This window comes from Primulina tabacum, chromosome 18 (assembly GCF_025594145.1).
Source record: "Primulina tabacum isolate GXHZ01 chromosome 18, ASM2559414v2, whole genome shotgun sequence".
NCBI classification, from domain to species: Eukaryota; Viridiplantae; Streptophyta; class Magnoliopsida; order Lamiales; family Gesneriaceae; genus Primulina; species Primulina tabacum.
The window spans coordinates 701527-727252 of NC_134567.1; the positions used below are offsets into that span (position 1 = coordinate 701527).

The 25726-nt window shown below is 40.5% G+C and overlaps 1 protein-coding gene across 1 annotated transcript; it reads left to right on the plus strand.

The window, feature by feature from the left end:
* The first annotated feature begins 101 nt into the window (after positions 1-101).
* On the plus strand, positions 102-22778 carry LOC142533914 (uncharacterized). The gene is made up of 4 exons (XM_075640847.1): positions 102-379; positions 447-566; positions 22030-22260; positions 22347-22778. The coding sequence occupies exons 1-4, from the start codon at positions 185-187 to the stop codon at positions 22710-22712; spliced, it is 912 nt and encodes a 303-aa protein (XP_075496962.1). The 5' UTR covers positions 102-184; the 3' UTR covers positions 22713-22778.
* Positions 22779-25726: the final 2948 nt, after the last annotated feature.

Sequence of the window (25726 nt, forward strand, 5' to 3'; positions counted from 1 at the left end):
GCAATTAAGCCATACCATAATTAAAACAATATAAGCAATAATAATTAAATAAAAACAAATTTAATTTATGGCTGACACAGATAAAATTAAATATCTAATTGGACAATAAGTTGGCCCAATTCTTCATCTTCAATTTAAGAATGGATGTGTCCAGCCCAAATCTTCAATCTGCAACCCAATTCTGATGATGTGCAGCACCAGTGATACGGAAGAGACTCTGGTGGAGGCGGCGTTGAGAGTATTGAACACAACGGACCCATTTGAGAAAGCAAGACTCGGTGATGAAGTTGCCAACAAATGGCTTCAGGGAATTATTACCCGCCCATACGATGAATTCCTGGATCTCCCCGTACATGATAGACCCGCCCGACTCGCCAATGTAAGACATCAAACCACATCCCGCCCAAATGCTCGATGAAATGCTTCTGACACTATGACGTATGTAGGTTAAATTGGTTTCACCCAGCGAGATGCCAAAGCTGGGAAAAGCTGGGAGTTTGCGAAGTAGACAGGCGATTGTGCATAGTCTTGTGCATACTGAAAGCTGGGCTATTGACTTGTCTTGGGTACGTACGTATGCTTTTCTTCAGCGTTCACTCTCCGTCTTTCGTTTATTTTCATTTTATTTCCTGTAATTTTAATGTAGTTGTAGATAAGAGGTATTTGGATTCAGTACTTTGATTAACATGCGCGGAGGTTTCTGTTCCAGGTTACTAGAAATAATTAAATAAATGTAGAGTAACAAATATGCTTTCTATGCAACCACCACGTAGTCAGAGTATATTTATGTATGCATACGTCTACGATATGGAAAGGGTACCGAGTAAACTGAAATATAGGATTGTCTCGAGGGTTAATCAGCTGATATAATGTCCAAATCTACGAAGAAAGGCTAGATATTGCGTCTCAGAGCCACAGTTGTGGGATTTTTTTGACCTTGAAAGTTCCATGTAACTATGAAGCAAAATCAAAATGATCTGTATACTCAGAAAAGGGTATCTGAAACCATCAATATACTCAATTATTATGACTTCATAAGATTTTCCTATGTGCTACCAGAGTCGATGATTTTTCATAAATTTTTGTTCTATGCACCTTTCGATTATGTGTGGTATTTTCTGCAGCCGCTAGTATCGGTGCCACGTTATCCTCTCAAGGTGTTTTGTGAGAGTAATTGTAACGTACCGTACTTTACACTACTTAGAATTTTGCGGAAAAATAAAAATTTTCTTAAAATATGAAATAAACTTTCGAATTTGCATTAAAATGTCTCGTTCGTCTAAAAACATTTGCCATAAAACAACCACACTCAAGTTTGCCAACCATCTAAAAATATTTGCAATGAAAGATCACCATAGAAATTTTGCTAACGAAAATACTTGTTTTAGAACATCGTAAACAAACGTGAAATCAGAGTATTTGAAACTTTCATAAATTCTTAAATGGCGGTCCTTGGGTTTAGCCTCTTGCTCAGTCCAAGCCAGCTCACTGGTCCTCACCTCTCGTCTCCTCAAATGCATCATCACCTGCATCGATCAAGTCTAGTGAGTCTAAAGACTCAGCACGTATAAACTGGAAGTAACGAGTAATACGTAATAAAATCACATGCAACTTTAAAATAGAACATACATACTTGAACTTTAACATGTGTGTAAAAGCTTGATCTTACATACATTACATAGACGTGCCATAATGTGAAACTTTTCTTAAACATGTTTGCATACTTGTACATACTTGAACATACATAACTTCATCATTTTGCGTAGAGGCGTGTTTCAAAGCAAGTGACCCATACATAAATATGCCTGATCAGACTAAACCACAGTACTGGCCGGGCTGACAGGGAAAATCTACTGTCACATACATGAGATCCCCGTTCATGCTTTAACGGGCGGATTGGTCTCTGGTCATGCTTTACCGCTTTCCAATCCTGATCTAAACCTGTTCATGCTTTAACGGGGTGGAGAGGTCCTCGACCACGTTTACCGACTTCCAAACCCATTCATAAATTGGTCACATGACATTTAGCATACCTCAAAAATAAAACATTTTCTCATTTGCACGTCGAACATACTCACTTGGCGTTGAGAGATTCGTTGGATCTTGTTTGGGGCTACTGCTGCACATACTAACACATTATCAAGCGTTCAAACCTTTAACTTACATAGCTTAGACGTAGGTACTCGTGCTCACCATCGAAGTACGAAAATAGCTTAAGACATTCTAGATCACCGGGACTTGACCTCGTTAAATCATCGTACTAACCCATGACATCGAACCCCGAAAAATCTCTAAAATGATGTGAGAACATCTTTCCAAAAATAAAAGACATGAACTCACTATTTGAACTTTTAAAAAAAAGAAACCAAACATTTTTACAGATGGGGCCGCGCTCGAGCGGTAACAAATTACCCCTCGAGCGCCAGGTCTCTGGAAGCCTACCCTCGGACATAAAGAGCGGCGCTCGAGCGGTAATTTTTACTGCTCGGGCGCCGAGTCTTCTGGACTCCGCAACTTAGAAGCTTAAAACTCCTAACTAAATCATACGAATCGTGAACCAATCCATCGAGACTCATCCTCGGACGCTATGACACTGACTCGACTCCATAAAATGCCCCACACGTTCCCAAGGAGACGATGCACCACACGCAACTCAATAAAACCCATAAACTCAATTTTTGACACCGATTGCTTCCTACGATTTCTAATGCAACCAACGACTATCGACACGAAACGAAGCATCAAAACTCATTCCAAACTCATACTTCATATACCTAAACACAACAGCGATCACCCGACGGTTCCCAACGAAGCCTGCAACAAATAAACTTCAAGAACACATCATTAGCATAAATTTCAGAAAACGCAGTTTGAGCAGCCCCATGAAAAACACCATAAATCACTCAATTTTTATCCAAATATTTCGAATTTTATATCAAATCGAAGGTATCGAAAATTTCTACGTTTCATATGTTGAAAGTTTTCCCAAAATCGCGACCGAAAAATCGCATTAATTCAAAATACAATAAAAACAAAATTCTGAGATCTAAAAACGTTGCATAGATTGATCAAACAATTTTTCTGCTCAAACCACTTACATCACACATGGATTTTCTCGCATAAAAACATCGCAACACATAATATGACTAGATCGACGCAGGAAAAACAGAATATACATGCCTTTAAATCTTTAAGGTTACCGAAACGACGACTCCGACGCGGGAAGGAAGCGAGGATTGATCTGGGACGATCGTGCAACGATTTTCTTGCAACAAAACTTACGAAAAAAATGCTAGAGAAATAAAAGGAGAGGGGCGGCTGCTCTAAGGTGGAGGAACCCTAGGTCTTTGCTCTCCAAAATATTAAACATCTGAAAATAAAATGTGTAGGTGTGTGTTTTGTGTGTTGGTGTGTGTAAAAACGTGTAAGTGTGTGTGAGTGTGTGTAACGTGTGTGTGAGTGAGTAATTAGGGGAAAATTGCCTAATTAGATAATTAATCAAGCTATTTAAAATGTTCAACCAATAAACAAGCTAGTCAAAATGGTAAACTACTACCCACTTTACTAAAATCCTCTAATTTAAAATAAAATGTACACTTGCTAAACTTTAAAAGTTTTAAAATTCTAAAATCCCTAAATAAATAATTTAGGCTTTAAAATGCTGAAACTTATTAAATCATTTAAAATGCCTCATTCTTAACTTAAAATAAAATACCGCGTTTTAAAATTGCCAAAATTGTCACCGGTCTCTTTTCCTCGATCCGCATCGAATAATCTCCTGAAATATGAAACTCGAGAAAACATTTTAACGTGCATCACATAAACATACATAATAGGTCATGCATCACTAAAATCATTTTAAATTTAAATAAATGATTTAACAATTAAATAAATGCATGGGTTTTACGTGTACTGATTTTGGGCTCTACAGTAATAGCTAACCATTATGTCGCAAGGTTTATGTGACATATATAATAATTCATATGTGGCATATATTGTATGGCCGAGAATATTTTACTTGCACAATTATGGATTTAATACTGTAAAAGACATCTAGTCATAAACTAATCAAATAATAATTTGGAATTAGATTATTCTATTATTGCTAGTAGCAAATACTTCCGTTTATCTACGTGGTATCCCGTATTCCGTGTGACGTATAATCGAAATGTAAAATTAGTTCACTATTGATTTAATATTTTAAGTTCCATATATCGTCGCTTATGACATTTAATACAGTTTTGATGGTTTCATGCGGTTTCACGCTAAAACCGTTGTTCGTACTCAGGAACGGGTTGGGAATAAAATTGGCATTCCAAACCTTACTCCATTCCTCATGCTTGGTACACCACGGGAATAGGAATGATGAATGATCATTTCTATTTGGAATGCCTATTCCCATGTTCATGGGAATTAGAATTCGATTTTTCAACATGTTGGATTATTTATTACCATTTGTTTTATTTATCTGTTACCTTTCACAAAGTAATCCTCAACCTAAACATTAGGATATCATCTTCTTTTTCACGATAATAGTAATAATAATAATAATAACAACAATAACAAACATTGTACTGATAAATAAATATTAGTATCAATATAAAACTAATAAAGAAAAATAATCAAAAGAATAATTGTAATGACTACAATATAATTAATAGTCATCTTAACAATAATAAAAAATATCGATAATAATAAAATCTTCATAAAACCATAATAATAATAATAATAATTATTGTTATTATTATTATTATTGTTATAATCATTTAACAATAATCATAATTACGATAGTGATGATGATGATAATAATAATAATAAATAAAATATAACAATAATAATCATTTAATTATAATAATCATATGTTAATAAACTTCTTGAATAATCATTATTTTAATGTTAGAAAGGGTGATAAAAATAATTTTATCATGTCATTCTTTATTTCAATTTACCAATCAATCTTTGTATTCCATTTTTTTGTCGTTCCTTATGATACCAATCATTTGGAAATAAAATATTTATACCATTCCATTCAGGTTCCTTGTTTCATTCGAAAGCTCATTTCATCCCACTTTATTCCTTTATTTTGTACCGATCGGTGTCTTAATGTCTTGCATCTCATGGCAATTATAATGCTTCATTATGTATTTTAAATTGTGGTTTATGTATCAAATATGTTGTGTATAAATAAAAATTTACAACTCCAAGTATGCGACCTCGAGTCCTCGTCTCGAATTAAATTGCAAGTTAATTAATTTTACCATCTTTTTTTGGAAAATAAGTTCTCGTATAATCAGATGAAATTTATGGTTGGGTATTGAAATAAAAAATTTCATATAGGAGTTTTATCTCAATCTGAACTCCCCTTCAAGCTTGGCTGTACATATTGATGATTCCAATCTTTCCAACCTGAAATTCATTACTTTGAAAAACTGGGATGGCCAAGTTTACGATTCAATAACATTATTTCCACTTCCACGCAAGGTTGTAAATGGCAGGGCGGTCGGTGACCGCCTAGCGCCTCGGCCGCCCAAGCGGTGCCTAGGCGGTTGAATTTTTTTAAGTAATTTTTTTATAGATAATCATAGATAATCATGCAATATAATCATTTTTATATAAAATGTGCAATTAAATAATATTTAAGCACAAAATATAATATCATCTAGATAATGTGCAATTAATAAAGATTCATCATCATATTAATGCTATTATGCTAACAAAGTAATATAGTTATTTTTACCAAAAAACTAATTTTAAATTTCAAAGTTTCAATCAATTATCCATCATTAGAACAAGTAGTAGACTAAATATAACTAATCTTCCAAATCATCTACATATGCACCATCTACTACATCCATGATCCTCTCATCATCGGACTCAAAATCAACATTTTCTTCATTCTCCTCATAAGAGTTGAGAGTGAAAACCAAAAATAAAATAAAGAAAATGAGGTGTGTTAGGGTTTTAATATTTAAAATTAGTTGACTTTGACTAGGTTTTTAAAATTGTTGACTAGGTTTTTAAAATTGTTGATTACAACTTAAAAATCTTGACTGCCTGCCTCGCCCGCCTGCTCGCCGCCTCGCCCCGTCTGCTTGCCGCCTCGACCCGCCTCCCCAACGCGTATAGCTTGGACCGCCTAAAACACCCGCCTTATGCATAGGCGGTGCGGTCGGGGCCTCGACCGCCATTTAGAACATTGCTTCCACGTACTAGAAACAAAAGTACAAGCAACATTAGACACTTGAGTTTGGAGACCTTCTGATGGAGGAATCTCAAGGAGTAATGTCCACTGTGAATCCTAGCACTGCCAATCGTCTTTCATGATAGTAGGTCCTGAAATTGACAATAAAGGAACAAAGATAGTGCCACGTGCTTGTGCTATGGAATATGTAATGGGTCTATTTGCATTATTTTCCAGTATTTGTTTCTTTCTTCTTGTTTGATTTTCTTCCGAGACAACCTATTGTAAAATATTGAAATGAGGCTCAATAAATGAGAGAACCTCCTATCTCTTCACCTGAATTTTGATAAATATGCTGATAGCCTTTTATTTATTGTCCATAAGCATCTTAAGTATACAAATAGTCCTGCATAACCAACTCCTAAAATAACTGCCTACTCCCCTATAAACTGCTGAACTTAATCAATGCATATATCACATAGTTTATTCTAATTTTATTTACAACACATAAAGAAAAAAATTAATTATAAACCAAGTTCCTAATTCTTGTGCTTGAAACGACCGTGAGTATAACGTTTGTATATATGCTTCTTTGGATGTTGAATCTGGTTTAAGCACGTATTCTTGTTGATCACAGCTAGTAACCCAATGATTGTCGTGTGTGAACTTACTAACATAAATTAGGTTGCACTTCAGGGAAGGGAATATGGAAGACATATTTTAGGATAATATCTTGAGATAGACCAATACTACCAGTACGGGAAATTGGAGTCATAAAACCAATCGCAATTTTAACAGTAGTGTGATTTGAACAAGGAGTGTAAGTGGAGGCCTTGAAATCAACAATCCAAGAGCCAATAAAAAGAGAAATGAGGACTGAAGAAAGATACCGGATTGGGTCATGTAATAAGACCTGGCAGTAGTTCTTGTGGAGAGATCGAGAGCCTGAAGAATGAGATGGCTGTGTGTTGTTCAATCTGCTCAATTTTTTCCTTTGTGAAGTAGCCGTGCCAATATTCCTGGATGATCTTTGGTGGATTGGACTTGGTAGTCATGCGTATCAATCTTTTTATGAGGCTGCCAATTCGCTAGTTTGCCACCCAACATTTGTCTTTGGTTATGGCCTGGTCGTTTACGGTGTTGTTGCAAAGGCCTTCTGTTGGGACCTTGAGATGGTGTCTTGATACCAGCACGGTGACATCATGGAAAATGGTTTGGGGTCCTTGAAACGACATTGAGTATAACGTTTGTATATGTGCTTCTTTGGATGTTGAATCTGGTTTAAGTACTTATTCTTGTGGATCACAGTTAGTAACCCAATGATTATCGTGTGTGAACTTACTAACATAAATTAGGTTGCACTTCAGGGAAGGGAATATGGAAGACATATTTTAGGATAATATCTTGAGATAGACCAATACTACCAGTACGGGAAATTGGAGTCATAAAACCAATAGCAATTTTAACAATAGTGTGATTTGAACAAGGAGTGTAAGTGTAGTATAAACTAGAATTGCCTGTCATTTGGTTGGAGGCCCTGAAATCAACAATCCAAGAGCCAATAGAAAGAGAAATGAGGACTGAAGAAAGATACTGGATTGGGTCATGTAATAGGACCTGGCAGTAGATCTTGTGGAGAGATCGAGAGCCTGAAGAATGAGATGGCTGTGTGTTGTTCGATCTGCTCAATTTTTTCCTTTGTGAAGTAGCCATGCCCATATTCCTGGATGATCTTGGGTGGATTGGACTTGGTAGTCATGCGTATCGATCTTTTTATGAAGCTGCCAATTCGCTAGTTTGCCACCCAACATTTGTCTTTAGTTAGGGGTGATCACGGTGCGGTTTTTTTTTTAAATCAAACCGAATTGTCATATGCGGTGGTTAGTATTTTAAAAAAATAATCACTGTTTAAATGTAGAATTAGTCTTACGGTTTTGAGCGGTTTCACGCGGTTGCGGTCGGTTTACTGTTTTTTTTAATGAAAAATATTAGAAAATGTATCCTAATTTATTTGAAAACAACAACAATATAGTATAGTTCAAATCATACAAAGATAAAACTTGATAAAACAATAATCAAGATTCAAAACTAAGTTAATAATTTAACAACACAGCACACTCACAGCAAAAATGACATTTATATTATTTTAAAATGACATTTACATTATTTTATCATTTTTTTACTTTCAAACTTCAAATAAAATATTGTGGTAAAAGAAATAAATACTCTAATAAAATACTAGTATGAAGAATAATTAAGAAGAAGATAAGTTTTCTTTGTAGGAGTAATAAATTTGATAAGAGTTGAGATATAATAAATGACGACTTCTTTAATTGAATATGTTGTTTACAAATTATTATAATCCTATGCCAAAATATTATGGAAAGTGGTTTAGGCGGTGCGGTTTGGTACGGTTCTTGGCAAAAATAATAACCGAACCGCGAATGCAATGCGGTTTATGATTATTATTTTTAATCGTGGTTTTTATAAAATATTAGGGAAAACAGTGCGGTGCAATTCGGTTCGAGAGGTTCGAGCGGTTAATAAAAATTGATCACCCCTATCTTTAGTTATGGCCTGGTCGTTTACAGTGTTCTCGCAAAGGCCTTCTGTTGGGACCTTAAGATGGTGTCTTGATACCAGCATGGTGACATCATGGAAAATGGTTTGGGGTCCTTAACTCCTACTCGTTATTAACATTCAATATTGATACCCCTGTAAAGGTCCTGTTAATGGTGACCCATTTCCGGGTTAATGATGACCCGGGTTATCGGTTGAATAGCCCGGATCAGAAGCCAACTGCCCGGGTACTTTTCCTCCACCCGGTTTCTCATACAGATACCCAGGTAACCAACTACCCAGGCCACTTCGAGAATTGCACCACACTCGAGTGTGATCGATACAGGCAGTCTAATCCGTCAGAACCACTTGGGTTTGGAGTGTCCGAGAAGTCATCAGAAGCTAGTATGATAAACCGACTTAGTAGGTGGTGTGGTAATCAAGGTAACTACCCATTCTTCCACTATAAATAGCAGGTATTAAAGTCATTTAATGATTCTGAAATCTTTGAACTAAAAGCACTTACATATTTCCTCTCAAATATTGCTTGTGTTCATCAAAAAGCCGGCTGACTTAAGCATCTGAGTGGCCACGCCGGACATCCCTCCGGCGCCCATCCACGAGTTATTTTCTTGTTTGCAGGTGTTGATCCAAGCCATTATCTTCACACAAATTCCCAAACATTATAAATTATTTATTTGGTCCGTTGGAGCCCCGTACCCGGCTCACCCATTTTAACGAGATCACATCATTGGCGCCGTCTGTGGGAAATCACTGAGGTCGAGACGTTGATATGGCTCGTACGAGAAGAACCAACCAGGGTAATTCTCACGCCCAGGGTGATAGGGGGCAAACTTCAAGACAAGCTGATGTTAATAACATTGGAACAAACCTCATTACCCTGACCCCTGAAGAGTTAAAGAAAATGATGGCCGATGCCGTTGTGCTAGCTATGGCCAGGAAGGAGGTCTCTCACCCTGTCACACCACCCGGTGATAAACAGGGACGTGATCAGGGATTTGAGCAGGAGCAGGAGCAGGGGCAGGGAAGGAGGGATAACGAGATGGTAGTAGAAGACGAGGGATCCAGCGCTGGGTCCAAATCTCCTACCGTGGCAGAGGAATTGATGGAATTAAGGCAGAAGATGAAGGTCTTGGAAGGACAGTTGGAAAGACGGAGCGTTGCCCGGGCAGTCCCTAGAGGATGCCCGTTTTCTGATATCATCATCCGGGAGCCTCTTCCTGGAAATTTCAAATCTGCGAAGGTGAAAGACTATGATGGCAATGCAGACCCGGAGGAACACCTGGCCAGGTTTGAAAATATGGCCATGTTGCATTGTTACACTGATAGAACCAAGTGCAAAGTGTTCCTAACAACACTGGTGGATTCAGCTCAGAGGTGGTTCGAAGGCTTGACTTCCCAAAGTATCAGTTCCTTTGGAGACTTCCAGAAGGTGTTTTTACACCATTTTAGCAGCAGTAAAAAGTACAAAAAGACTGCTTTTAGTCTTTTTGAAGTTAAGCAGAACCCAGAAGAGAGTTTAAGGGCCTATATCAGAAGATTCAACAGAGTGGCCCTAGACGTCCCTACTTGTGCCACTGAAACAAAGACTACTGCATTCACCCAGGGTTTGAGAGAGGGTGAGTTCTTCAAGTCACTGACTAAGAAGGTGCCGGGAGATTTCGAGGATCTATTGTCGCGAGCAGAAAAATATATCAATATGGAGGAGGCCCAGAAACAGAAGAGGGACGCTGTGAGAAAGGAATAAGGAGACCGGATGTCTAAGCCCGAGGAGAGGGGACAGAAAAGAGGCAATACAGGGCACTTTTCTCACCACGTACCTCTGAAAATTGCTCGGGAAAGGGAAGTGCAGGAGTGCAGCAGAGATTTGGCCCCGGATCATCAGTTATCCCGGCCAGAAAAGAGTGGATTTTGCTCTTTTCACAAAGTATGCCACCATAACACTGAAAACTGCAAGGCACTAAAGGGGAATTATGTCTCACCCTCCATCCCGGGACCCAGTAACAATAGCCAGAGGCCGAGAGTGCCACCTTGGACATCTCGGCCACCAGGATCCAGCGCCCGAGGAGGAAGTGTGAGGAATATCCCGAGGATTGAGCCCAGTAGAAGAAGGGAGTCTGAGCCCGAGAGAAAAAAGAATTCGCCCCCTGCCACAGGAATGATCAAAATGATATTAGGAGGCTCTACTGATGGAGACTCTAACCGGGCGTGGAAGGGGAGAAGCAGGAGGGAATGTTTGGAGTTAGAGGGAGCAAGAAGGAATGAGGCGATCATTAGTTTTGGCCCGGAGGATTTGAAAGGGATGAATCTGCCCCACGACGCCCTGGTGATCCAAGCCCGAGTGGCGAATTATGATATTCTACGGGTCTTTGTGGACTCAGGCAGCTCTGTAAATGTAATTTTTAAAGATGCCTTTGTACAGATGGATTTGCAGGGCTACCACCTAGAGGCTGTGGAGACTGCCCTCTTTGGTTTTGCTGGCCATATGGTTTACCCGGAAGGGGAGATCATGTTGCCATTAACCTTGGGTTCTCAGGATCTTAAGAGGACGGTGATGACTTCATTCACCGTAGTGGATTTCCCGTCATCATATAATATCATTTTGGGGAGACTGGCTATGAACGAATTGAGAGCCGTAGCATCCACATACCACCAAAAGATAAAATTTCCAGTAGGATCTCGGGTGGGAGAAGTCCGAGGAGATCAACCATCCTCTCGGAAATGCTATGTGGAGGCAGTCCGGGCTGATCAGAGTAGAACAAGGAAGGAAGGGAAGAAGGCAAGGGTGGACGGGGAAAGAACGATGGGGAGAGGAAAGGTGCATTTTGTGGCAGAAGAAGAACAAGAAGTAATAGAAATCGGACCAGGCCAGCAAATCCGGGTGGCCCGAGATCTCAGTATATCCACTCGGGTCAGTCTGATTCATTGTTTAAAAACTAATATTCGTGTGTTTGCTTGGTCCCAACAGGAGTTGACAGGGATTTCTCCCTTGATAGCAGAACATCAATTGAACATCTTCCCGGGATCTCACCCAGTAAAACAAAAAAAGAGGCACTTTGGCCCTGAAAAGGACAAAGTAATTGATGCGCAAATTAAGGAGCTTCTGAAAGCTGGCCACATTCGGGAAATTCAATTCCCCACATGGCTTTCGAATGTGGTCTTGGTACCCAAATCTACCGGGAGGTGGCGCATGTGTGTAGACTTCCGCGATCTCAACAAGGCGTGCCCCAAAGATCATTATCCTCTGCCCAGGATTGATCAGCTGGTGGATTCCACCTCGGGCTATGAATTGCTAAGTTTCATGGACGCATACCAGGGGTACCATCAAATCCCTTTGGCTAAAAAGGATCAAGACAAAGCCAGCTTCATCACCTCGGGAGGTACATTTTGTTATATTGTAATGCCTTTCGGGTTGAAGAATGCAGGGGCTACTTACCAGCGTCTGATGGATAAAGTCTTTGAGAAGCAGCTGGGACGGAATGTGGAAGTCTATGTGGATGATATTCTATCCAAATCCCGAGAGGGTGCCAGCTTTATTAGTGATCTAGAAGAAACTTTTGCGACTCTCATGCATTATGGAATCAAGCTTAATCCTGCCAAGTGTATTTTTGGCGTGAAGATTGGCAAATTCTTGGGATTCATTGTGACAGACCGAGGGATCGAGGTGAATCAAGAGAAAGTCAAATCTGTGCTAAGCATGCCATCTCCCCGATCTGTCAAGGAGGTACAAAAGCTAACTGGGAGAATTGCTTCCCTTTCCAGATTTATTTCCCGATCAGCACACCGGAGTTATCCTTTTTTTCAAGTCTTAAGGAAGGCCCAGCAATTCGGATGGGATGAGAAATGTGAACAGGCCTTCCAGGACTTGAAAATTCATCTTGCCGGGCTCCCGGTGTTGGTGAAACCAGAACCTGGAGAAAAATTATATGTTTACCTGTCCACTACAGAGTATGCTGTCAGCTCTGTTCTAATAAAAGAGGAAGGAACTGATCAAAAACCTGTCTATTATGTCAGCCATGCTCTGAGGGGGCCCGAGCTCCGGTATAGCGAAGTGGAGAAAATTGCTTTGGCCCTGGTCATGACCGCCCGGAAGCTAAGACCTTACTTTCTGTCACATCAGGTTATTGTTCTTACCAATAGTCCTCTAGGTAGGATCATGACTCACTCTGAAGTATCCGGGCGAATGATAAAATGGACAGTAGAGTTGGGTGAATATGACATCGAGTACAAGCCCCGAGTGGCCATTAAAGCGCAGGCTTTGTCAGATTTCTTATCTGAAATGATCCAGCCCAGCGAGGAGGAGGTATGGAAAGTATCAGTGGATGGGGCATCTAGCCTGGTGGGGTGCGGAGTAGGGGTGGTGTTAGTGTCTCCCCTGGGAGAAAATGTCAAATTAGCATTAAGAATTGATTCCCGGATAACCAACAATGAAGCTGAGTATGAGGCTGTTCTTGCAGGTATTCGAGCTGCCCGGGAAGTTGGAGCTTCTCGGATTATTCTATATTCTGATTCACAGCTCATCACTCAACAAATAAAGGGCATTTATGAGGCTAAAGATGACAGGATGCCTAAATATTTACAGCTCATTCGAGTCCAAGCAGAAAGCTTCATGGAGTGGAGTATTGAACAATTACACCCCGGGAAGAAAACAGTGAGGCAGACGCTTTGGCTAAAATGGCTGCTTCTTTATCAGAAGTTAATACCCGGGAGGTGCTGCATATTACTCGGCTGGTTCTCTCTACGGAGGAAGAAGCATCACCCATGCCTGAAGATTCATGGATGACACCGCTGATCGCGTACATTACGAACCATGAGTTCCCTGAGGATAAAGCCCGAGCTCAGAAGATCAAAAGACAAGCTCCCAGGTTTGTTCTCTTAAATAAAATTTTGTACAGAAGATCATTCCAAGGACCGCTTTTGAAGTGTTTAAATGAAAAAGAGGTGGATTATGTTCTCCGAGAAATTCATGAGGGATGTTGTGCCGAGCACCTCGGAGGAATGTCTTTAACTTGAAAAACAATGCTTGCTGGATTCTGGTGGCCCACCTTAAAACAAGATTCTGCTCGTTTGGTCTAGATTTGTGAGGGCTGTCAGAATCATTCGAATTTCAGCTACAGTCCGGCCACTCTCATGAAGCCTATTTGGGCATCCTGCCCTTTTGATCAATGGGGCATGGATATTGTGGGTCCTTTTCCGGTTGCCCGGGCTCAGAAAAAATTCTTACTAGTAGCTGTTGACTACTTTTCCAAATGGGTTGAAGCTGAGCCTTTAGCAAAGATCACCGAGCAGGAAGTATTGAAATTTTTGTGGAAGAACATTGTGTGCCGGTTCGGTGTGCCCAAGAGAATAATCTCGGACAATGGAAGACAATTTCAAGGCAAAGGAATTACGTCATGGTGCCGGGAAATGAAAATCACTCAATCTTTTACCTCTGTTGCATATCCTCAAGCCAATGGTCAAACAGAAGTTGTCAATAGAGTCATTGTGCAAGCATTAAAGGCAAGACTTCAAGGTAAAGGAAAGAATTGGGTGGAGGAGTTACCTAGTGTCATATGGGCTTACAGAACTACTCCCCGGGCACCAACTCAAGAAACTCCCTTCAGTTTGGTATATGGTTCTGAAGCAGTTCTTCCAGTAGAGATCGGGCAGACTTCTTCCCGGGTAAAATCTTACCCGGAGGACAATGACCAGAGCAGGGCCATGGAATTGGACTTAATAGAAGAAAAAAGGAACAGGGCATTTATTCGAATGGAGGCATACAGAAATCGGGTGATGAAATCATATAACAAGAAGGTCCGCATTCGAGACTTCCAAGTTGGGGATTTAGTCATGAAAAAAGTCAACCCTGCTGGGGAAGTTGGGAAGCTGGAAGCCCGATGGGAATGACCTTACAAAATCACTCGGAGAGTCAACTCGGGATCCTTTTATTTAGAAGATGCGCAGGGACGTCCCCTCAAAAGGCCTTGGAATGTGTTTAACTTAAAGAAGTACTATGCATAATAGATGTAATTGTTTGATGGAAGAAATCAATAAAAAATATATATTTTCTTAGAGTATTGCGTTTGTTATTATATCTCGGGAGCTGCTATGACCCGGTTCTTAAAAAGCCCAGGGCACTACACCCTGGCTCGGGGCACCACACCTCGACCATTCCCAAGTCCCGGGACATGATCCCCGGCCCAAGGCTCCGTACCTTGGTTCTTATAAAGCCCAGGGCACTACACCCTGGCTCGGGGCACCACACCTCGACCATTCCCAAGTCCCGGGACATGATCCCCGGCCCAAGGCTCCGTACCTTGGTTCTTAAAAAGCCCAGGGCACTACACCCTGGCTCGGGGCACCACACCTCGACCATTCCCAAGTCCCGGGACATGATCCCCGGCCCAAGGCTCCGTACCTTGGTTCTTAAAAAGCCCAGGGCACTACACCCTGGCTCGGGGCACCACACCTCGACCATTCCCAAGTCCCGGGACATGATCCCCGGCCCAAGGCTCCGAACCTCATTTCTTAAAAGCTCAGGGCAATACACCCTGGTTTGTGGAATCCAAGAAATACTCCTTTTGAGTGCAGGTTTAAATCTCTACATCTGGAGTATTAGTTAAGCTACTTATTTAACGTATGGACCGGGACCCCGGGTATTCGATTGGAATTACCGTTTTCTCCTACTAAGAAATACTCATAAGTTATTGCATTACCCGGGTTGCGGAAAAATTGTCAAAAATCATATTGAAAAAGGCACAGCGATGGAAAGAAATCAACATTTCCTTACAAAGTTCAAAGGCAAGAAATACAAAGGAAAAAATACAGAGTAAATTACAGGCCTATTCTAAAGTCTGCTGCCCTGATGGTTCTCCGGATTCCCCGGGAGTCTTCTCAGCCTCTTTCTCGATAGCATCATCTTTGGGAAGGGAAGCAATGGCCTTATCAATATCGGGAAAACCCTCCTTATCTGTCGGAATCAGACCTATCTCCTCAAATTGCTCCTGGCATTTCTCAAAGCCAATCGAAAAGTATTTGTATGCCCTATCTTCAACAGCTGCTTGGAATTCCGCCGATTGAAGGAAAATAGTCTTCCATTCTTCATGGGTCAGCTGAAGAAGTCTAAGCTTATCTTCAACAACTTCGGCTCGATGTTGCTGGGCACTGGCCTCATCCTCGAGATAGCTAATCCGAGATGCCAGGAACGCAGTTTGCCTCTGAGAAGCCTCCTCCCGGGCTATGCTCTCATCACGAGAAAGTTGAGCCGCGGCCAGCTCTTGATTAGCTGCTTCCAAGGAAGCTTGTAGACTGGCAGTTGTCTCCTCGTGAAGCTTCTGAGCCCGGGCCATCTCTCCTTGGAGATGGTCATGAATATCCTGAGCTGCCCGGGCTTGCTTACCCTTCTTGGTTGCCACCGCTGCCACCTCTTCAACGGCCGAAACTAGCATCTGGGCAGCCTGGACAAGAAGAAATCTTAAAAAAGAAAAAGGGGGGAGGGAGAGAGAGGGGAAAAAAAAAAGAATAAAGCTTACAGACAGAAGACGGTTGGATCCCTCCAAAAACCTCACACTAGAAGGAGTGCTTTTCAGGATAGCTATCTCAGCAGGGCTGAGCACCTTCTTGAAACGCTTAACACCAACAGCGGAAGCTCCCTCGAAGAAGATGTTAGCCAGAGAAAGCTGGTCGGTTGGAGGGAGCTCTTGGCAAGGTTCTTCATTGGACTGGGGGGGGGGAGAGGAGGAGGTGGAGCAGATTGGAAGGCGCTTTGGTCACCCTCGGAAGGGTCTTCGAGAATAACCAGCTCGGGTTCTGCAGTAGCTTTTCGTTTTCTCTGAATGAGGGGAATGAGATCTTCAGATTCCTCCGAGTTCTCAGTCATCGCCCGGGAAGCGCCATCCTGGGGAGGTTCTTCCCGGGACACCTCAGCTCTCAAGGCTGCCGCTTCTGCATCCCATTGTTTCTTTTCTTCCGCAGCTGCCCGGCGAGCCGCCATTTCCTTCTCTTGGGCTGCCTTCTCAGCTGCACGCCTTTTAGCAAAAGCTGCTTGCATCTCAAAGTTATCTGCATAGAGGAGTGACAAGGTTATGATACATTAAATAAACAGGATAAAGGAATAGGGAAGCACAGAAGATAAAGTATGTACCGGGTTGAGAGCCCGAGCCAGCCACCTTATCAATTACCCGGTCTATGGGGTCCTCAGCCCGGGAACTCAACCCGTAGGCCACTAAGTTCTCTTCTGAGATAAGGATGGAAGAGGAGTACTTGTGTCCCTCCACGAGGGTTTGACTCAGGAGGAAAGGCTCCTCAAATTTGTAGGATGGAGGAAGGGAAGGTTGTTGAGGAAGGGAAGGGAGAAACCGGGTTAGACAGGGTAGAGGACCCGGGAGTTGGATGTAAAAAAATCTTCCTTTCCATCCCTTTTGAGAAGAAGGGATGTCATCGAGGAATCGGGTGTTTAGCCGGGATTTAAGGGAAAATGCATTATCCCCGAAATGGCAAGAAAAATAATAGTGAAGGATGAGGGGGGTGATGAGAAGATTATTCATTTTAAAAAGGACATAGGCCGAGGCCATAATCCTGAAAGAATTGGGATGAAATTGATTGACAGGTACACCAAAAAATTTGGCAACATCAATATAAAAGGGATGAACGGGAAATCGAAGACCATTCCTAACCTGGTCCCGAAAGAAAGTGGTGTACCTAGGAGGAGGGTTATCGGCCCTATCAGAGGGCCCAGGTATCAAGATAGAAATGGAAGAAGGAATATTGCCCAGCGCTCGGAGTTCCTCATCTGCCCCCAAGCGTAAGGCGCTTCGCATAGAGGAGAACCAGGGAGTTCCCGGGATCTCGACCGCCCGAGGACTCGAGACCTTGGCTTTACCCTTACCCTTGTTCTTCGCAAGAGCTCGGGCCCGGGACTGGCCAGAAGATGAAGGTTTAGAAAAGAGAGGTTTGGTTGGAAGTGCCACTGGTTTTTTTGAGGGTTGGGTGATGGAGCGACGTGGGGGAGAGGGGGGAGAATCGGAACGAAGTGCGGAAGACTCAGCGCTAGGAGAGCCTCGCGCATTCGCTCCTGAGGTGGAAGAAGTGGAATGAGACATTTTAAAAGAAGAAAACTTACGACGATATATGCGGTGGAAGATTGCCGGAAATGATTTCGCACAAATAGAGTCTCGAGAAGAGAATTCGCAAGAGCTTCGCTGCAATTTCGAGTTTGAGAGTAATTTTTGGAAAACCTGTTAGTTAGTATATATAGGCGGTGGGGGAAGATCTCAGCCGTTTATTTAAAAAGCATGCGTGGACGACCACGATTTGCCTAGAAAATTGTACCAGGCTTACGACGGGACACACGCAATAATTAAAAATGTCAGACTTATCGGCTCCTCGAAATACGAAACGTTCCTGATCGTTGATAGAAAGGGCACGCGTTATCATGGCACCCCGTGGGTTACCCAAGATTTCATTTTAGCCCGGGAGGTCTGAGACCCCGGCATCTTATCTTAATCCCGGGAAAAGTAAGGCCCCGGTACTTCATTTTGAGCATGGGGAATTTTAGGGCCCGGTTTTTTCAGTTGATCACTTATCAGTTCTGAATATTTATTCTGATTCATTTTATGGTACATATATCATGCGGTGTCAATGAAATACGGACAATAAGAGTAACTAGATAAGCATTATTAATATTATTATTATTATTATTCCGGGAATTTTTTACCCGTTACATTAAAAAATTCCTCTTCTACAGAGGCTATCCACTTAATCACAAAACTCTTTACAGAGCTACCAGTGAACGCCTTCATAAAGCTAGCGGAGTCGGCAATCTTTTGCAGCGTCCTCCTCTCTTTATGAAGCAATAGTTGGAGGATGAAGTCGTCCTCAAAGAGGTCCTCCGTATCAGAAATCTGCAAGCGTTCCCGATACTTTGCAAGCTTGGCCACCAGTTCAGGAGTGATAGCCTCCTCCCACTCGTGAAGAAGCTGAAGTCCTTGCAGCTCCTCCCAGTAATGGAGGATCTTTTGGAAGACTTCATCTTCCAATTCAGGTTTCCGTTTCTCAAAAGCTGCGTGCATGAACTCGGCTGCCATGTCGGGAGCTTTCGAACCACTGGAACCCGCCATTGCACTTCTTGAGGACTGAATTGATGGAATGTAGGAGAATAGGTAAGCAAGTTACTGTATATATATATAGGAAGGAATCAGTCTCCATCGTCGATCCGAATTCAATCGGACGATCAGAGGGAATCTAGGAAATTGAGCAGGCAGATGAAAAGACGTGTACGGGTATCGAGGAAACAGGCTCATTATTATCTCGGAATACGAACAATTTTCGACGGTATCACTGTTAACACATGCAGCATAATGACATTCATTGGATTTCCCGAGAGTACTAAACGATGAATGTTCAAAACCTGAGAGATATGGAAGCCTGACACCTCATCACTTCTGCAGGATATTCAGAGACCCAATGCTCTTATTCACTCTGGGATATGTTTTGGAGTAAACATGCATGACTGATCGGGACAGCGAGTCAAGCTCTAGCCCGACTATTTTTAGGATGTGTGGTGATACCCCTGTAAAGGTCCTGGTTAATGGTGACCCATTTCCGGGTTAATGATGACCCGGGTTATCGGTTGAATAGCCCGGATCAGAAGCCAACTGCACGGGTACTTTTCCTCCACCCGGTTTCTCATACAGGTACCCAGGTAATCAACTACTCAGGCCACCTCGAGAATTGCACCACACTCGAGTGTGATCGATACAGGCAGTCTAATCCGTCAGAACCACTTGGGTTTGGAGTGTCCGAGAAGTCATCAGAAGCTAGTATGATAAACCGACTTAGTAGGTGGTGTGGTAATCAAGGTAACTACCCATTCTTCCACTAAAAATAGCAGGTATTAAAGTCATTTAATGTGTTCATCAAAAAGCCGGCTGACTTAAGCATCGTAGTGGCCACGCCGGACATCCCTCCGGCGCCCATTCACGAGTTACTTTCTTGTTTGCAGGTGTTGATCCAAGCCATTATCTTCACACAAATTCCCAAACATTATAAATTATTGATTTGGTCCGTTGGAGCCCCGTACCCGGCTCACCCATTTTAACGAGATCACATCAAATATGATTAGGTTAATTTATCACGACGGAAACCAGTGTAAAAATTTTATCTAACGTGAAACTAAAATCATTTATTGGTTGTAATTTCAATACTAAAGTAGTATAATATAATGTCTTGTTTAAAACCATCAAATAATAAACATTCCCACACATAACTGAATCAGAATAAATATTCACGAACATGTCATATTTATCGGACATGCCCCATATATAATATATATTGGGATACACTCTACCAAAATAATCTCAAGTGGTTCCTTCCAGAAGCAACTTCTCCCGCTTCTTGGCCACTTGTCATGTCGGACATTGTCCACACACAAAGGCAACAGTCCCTCTTGGGGGTGAGTTAATGCCAAGTAAGAAACAATCATAATGAAGACAACATGTATCCATGATAAATGATATGTATACAATGCATGTCGGGTCGGGTCGGGTCGGTATCATATCGTATTCCGATCCATTAGGCACAACCGAATCAAGAAATCATAGTCCAAACACATATAAGCTCGATTCTGTGAAGCCTATAGGGTATCCATAGAATGACGTCGGGAAAGCGTGATTTTATGAAGCTCAATAAGGAGATAAGATTTACTCCATTTTGTATTCAAATATAAATTATGTCGGCAAATCAAAACAAAAACAAACTCCAATGGAGAAACACATGTGAGTCTCGGTTTAGTCCAAGATGTTTGGGCTTTTTCCCGATTCAGTCCCAATTTTCAAAATTTTGACCAAATATGTCATTCCGTCAGTTTAAAGATTAAAATAATGGTAAAAAGCCACGTGTCAGTCGAGCCCCCAAAAAATTCCAAAAACCACCCGAAATAGAATCGAAACAATACAGTTACTGCTCAGAGTTTCCCAAAAACTTCAAATAAAGAAGGCTCACCATTTTAAGGAATCAAAAATTATATTCTACACAGAAACAAAAATAAAGGAGAGTTTTAATCAACATCAACTGCCCACAAAGCTTTAGTCAATTTATTACTCAAATTTCCATAAAAATCGAAATTATAAAAAACCCCTAATTCTCGAAATCGAAACCTCAATCCTAAAAGAACCCCAATGGAAAGGTAAAAAAACACAATCAATCAACAAAAACATAAAATTCAAAACCAAAAAACAACACTATCTAGAAAAACCGAATATATAAAAAAACCTGATTCTAAAGTTCAATTGATATTTCGATTGCGAGAAGAACAAAATGTGGTTATCGTGCGTGAGAGGAAGCCGGAGTTACCTGCTAGAGATTAATTGTGTGCAACATCCATTTCATTCCTCGAGGTGGAGAAAAATTTGTGAGCGTGAGTTGCAAGTCCCTTCCAGAATTAAGGCACAAAATTGGACTGAAATTACGGATTCTATTTTGGGTTTTCTGAACTTGCACATGACTCTTTACTGTTACTTTTAACCCTTAAATTAATGGAATGACCAACTAAATCAAATTTTTGATACGTTTAGGATTAAATCGGGAAGAACGAAATATCATGGACCGAACTGTGACAGGGCCCAAACATCTAAGACTGTACGAGGACTTTCCCCCAAAAAATATCATCCTACCGAACTTGCAAGTTACTTTATCTTATCAAATCAAATAAATTGCATACCTTGTTTTTCATTGAAGTCTCTTTCTTTTTCATTTTTCTTTTTGCAATGATGCAGATAACAATATGCAGCAAAGAACATTGATTCGATATAATTGCAATTACCATATTACTGAAAAATATCACAAGATCATTGGTAAATATTTTGAAAATTTATGGCCAAATTTGTCAAGTATATGCGTTTCACTGCATGGGGGTGGGGACTTTCATATGCTCCTAAAATAGCCAAGTACCTTTGTCCCATACTTCTCTAATATGGGTACTTGTATTTCATCATCTTGTGAATTGAAGGAAAACACAAGACATGCCATGCCCACCTCACAAGATCAGTGGTGAATATTGCATGCAACACAATAATATTCATTTGACATCAAAGTTTGGATGCATTTGTAAACATATATTAGTTTAAATCACATTTTTAATTTACATACCTAGTTGAATAGATTACTCCGGGGGTATGTAATATTTCCAAATGCAAATGCCCATTTCTTAGGTAATACGTATTAGTCCTTGATGCTATTTTGTTCGCTCATTAGCTTCTCACATATATTATAATTGCATGTGTTCTGTATAGGATATAATTGCTCGCTTTGGTAGGCAAGAGTCCATGCCAATGGACTTTTTCACCGATTTTGTGAAAGTGGCACAAGATGAAGGTCGACACTTCATCCTACTCGCAGAACGACTCGAGGAACTCGGATCTTTCTATGGAGAATTGCCGGCTCATGATGGTCTGTGGGATTCAGCTATTGCGACTTCAAAGGATTTGCTAGCGCGCTTAGCAGTTGAACATTGTGTTCATGAGGTATCCTAAGCTATCTCTAATTGAAAAGAAAAATATAAGAGAAAATGTGGTGCCATTTCAATAATGCTTCTACAAAATATTATCAGGCTAGAGGGCTTGATGTGCTGCCAACAACTATTTCTCGTTTCAGGAAAGGAGGAGATGATAAGACTGCTGATTTATTGGAGAAAATAGTTTATCCAGAAGAGATAACACACTGTGGTGCTGGAGTCAAGTGGTTTAAGTATGTGTGTTCGAGATCTTTGAATCTTTTGATGTGTTCCAACAATGATGAAGTTTCGAGGGACATGGAGGATGAAGTGATTCAGAAGTTTCATGCAACTGTCAAGGATTTCTTCAAGGGGCCACTCAAACCACCTTTCAATGAGCCAGCAAGAAGAGCTGCTGGATTTGGACCTCAATGGTATGAACCTCTTGCTGTCAAAAACTTCTCCACAAACTCAAACTCATAAGTTTTCCTAATTTTGTTGCCTTTCTTTATTTGACCAAAACCCTCCAAGAAAATGCCTGATATTTCTTTCTACCCCCAAAATTGAAGTAGAAGAATATGTGGGTTTCATTTTTTGCTGTTGAAAACATACTTTTCTTTTTTCAAATAAAAACCTGCAAATGTATCTGTTGAAAACAGAAATAGTCCTCAGATTATTTCTTTAATACGACTTGATTTCTTATTTGGGTAAAAGCTGTGATGAGTACAGGTGTGTGTGCCAACTTCCTAAATAATGGTGATGCTCTCTCATAAGCCTGGGTCGTCAACCTAAGATTTTGTTCCATGTATGGGGTATGCACTGGAACTCTAATGATTGGTAGCAACAGAGACCGACAGTTGAGTGTATTGCTTAATCATTATCTATTTGTTGTTCTAACGCTAATTGAAAATCAATTTGAAATGAGCTAAGAACTCCAAATCTGAGTCTTGAAATGTACAAGAAACATTCAAGTAGCTCTAGACAATTGATCTACCATGTCTAGAAAATATCTTTTACCATTATAACCAAATGTAATGGTAAAATATCCATTTGAAGCAATTAAAGAGTGAGCAGGGGTAGTGGAGCTGCTAGAAAAAGGAAAAACGAGGAAAAAGAAAAGCAAATAGTTGGATTCATTGAGTTGGAAAGAGAAAAATGGAATTCTTGGGACAGGTCCCGCGAGATATATGAATATATAATGGGACAAACAATAAGATGTCCAATCGCATACATGGATTCCTCCCCAAATCTCCTCTGCGGCATGTTGGTCACCTCTCATATATGATATTGACCCATTGTCTACAGACAATGACGATGACATATGAGGCTTCCTCCATAAACCTTCACATTGGCATGCTGGAGTGTTTTGAGAGTAGTTTTCATTCCTGAGTATGAATTGTCCCTTTTCCAAATTTCATTTCTAAATATCATAATTACATCAAGACTCGTGTTGTTTTGAGTGTAAAATTGACTACATATGTGGCTTCCAAAAGTCTCCTCATTGGCATGCTAGAGTTTTTTGAGTAGTTTTGATTCCCGATTATGTATTGTTCGCTTTCCAAATTCAATTATCAGGGCAGATTCGAAGATAGTATCTACATACCCGTCTCGAAACTATTATGGGGATTCAAATACCGATGAGAACCATTTGATCACAGTTAATATCTCATCCGGAAGATTTCCTCTCAAGGTTTAGAACATCGGTCTGCAGGATCTTTGCGAAGCACAAATCAGCCAACAGCAAAAAACAAACAAAAAATTTAGACCAAGGAGATTAAAATATGGCCCCTGACAATTTTCTAGTGTTTGAGTAAAGTGTCAATAGAGAAACCGCATAAGAATGTGGAGGCACAAAAGTGTACTTTTTTAAATGGTTGAGGTCAGGCTCTCGAGGATGGACGAGAGGTGTATTGAGCGTCTATTTCATTTCTAACATGCCTAATCAAAACAATAAACTACAGATGACAGAGAAATTTTTAGTAACTAATAAATCAATACAATCACTTGCTTGTCAAAATAAAATATAACAATTAATTAATAAATCAAATGATTTGATTCTTTCTAGCTTTCCGCTCATAAATGAAATTGATTGGCGCCGATTCTGTAACTTCAATGACTCAACTTTCCTCAACCTGAGCTTTCAATCCGTTCGTGGAATTACGGTGTGTACGTCTGTCATGTTGGTCCTATTTGCGTAAATTTGAGATAATAATATGAAAATAAAGAATAAATCAGACACCGAGATTTAGGTGGAAAACCCTAAAAATTTTTAGGTGAAATGAATTTCACTATAATATTTTATGGTGTACAACCACTCACTGTGTTTCAAAAGAGGACACACACTCTCTTAATACAGGAGAACGAAACACCTCACAAATATTATAGAACTAAGTACTCAAATACTATAAGATGAGAGAAAACTCGAAGAATGGATGATTTGAACTATGAATGAATGCATCTATTTATAAATGCAATTCCTTGTGTGAACGCATCATTCCGTTTCAAAATTTTGTTCACAATCACTTAAAATGTGAGCGAACTTATTTTGACTGGAAAGTTGGCCAAATTATTTTGACTGGATGACTTTGCCAACATTTCTCCCACTTAGAGATTTGATTGAGAATCAAACACATCTCCGCACATCCTTTCAATCTTGTCATTACATGCTGCTTACGTTTCTTCAGGGTCACTTGAGGATCTACAACATTTAAACTTATCAGTGTTCACTGCTTTGGTAAGAAAATCAGCTATATTATCTTTTGTATCGATCTTCTGCATATCCACACTTTCTTCTTCTACTATTTCCCGCACAAAGTGAAATTGGACTCCAATGTGCTTCGTACTGGAATGAAAGATTGGATTCCTTGCGATGTGCAAGGCGCTCTGACTGTCACAAAACAAAGAAACATTCTCTTGTTTGTGCCCGATCTTCTCCAATAATATTTTAATCCATATTGCCTCCTTGCAAAGCTTGAGTAACTACCATGTATTCTGCCTCTGTTGTAGATAACGCCGCAACTGTTTGCAGTTTTGAGATCCAGCTTATGCTCCCCCTGCAAGTGTAAACACATAACCACTAGTAGATTTTCTTTTATCAGGATCATCTGCATAATCTGAATCGACATAGCTCCTGAGTGTAAAATCCGATCCTCCATAACAAAATGCAGCATTTGAGGTACCCTTAATATATCTAAGGATCCTCTTGACTGTGCACCAATACTCTCGTCCAGGATTCGTCATATTCCGACTAACTGCTCCCACTGCTTGAGCAATGTCCGATCTTGTATAGATCATGGCGAACATCAGACTTCTCACTGCTGATGCATATGATACTCGAGACATCTTCATCCTCTCTGCTTCACTGCTAGGATACATCTTAGAGGATAATTTGAAGTTAACAAGAAGAGAGGTAAATATTGACTTGCTATCTTGTATGTTGAAGCGTTGCAAGATTTTCTTCAAATAATTTTTCTCGGAAAACCAAATCTTTCTATTAT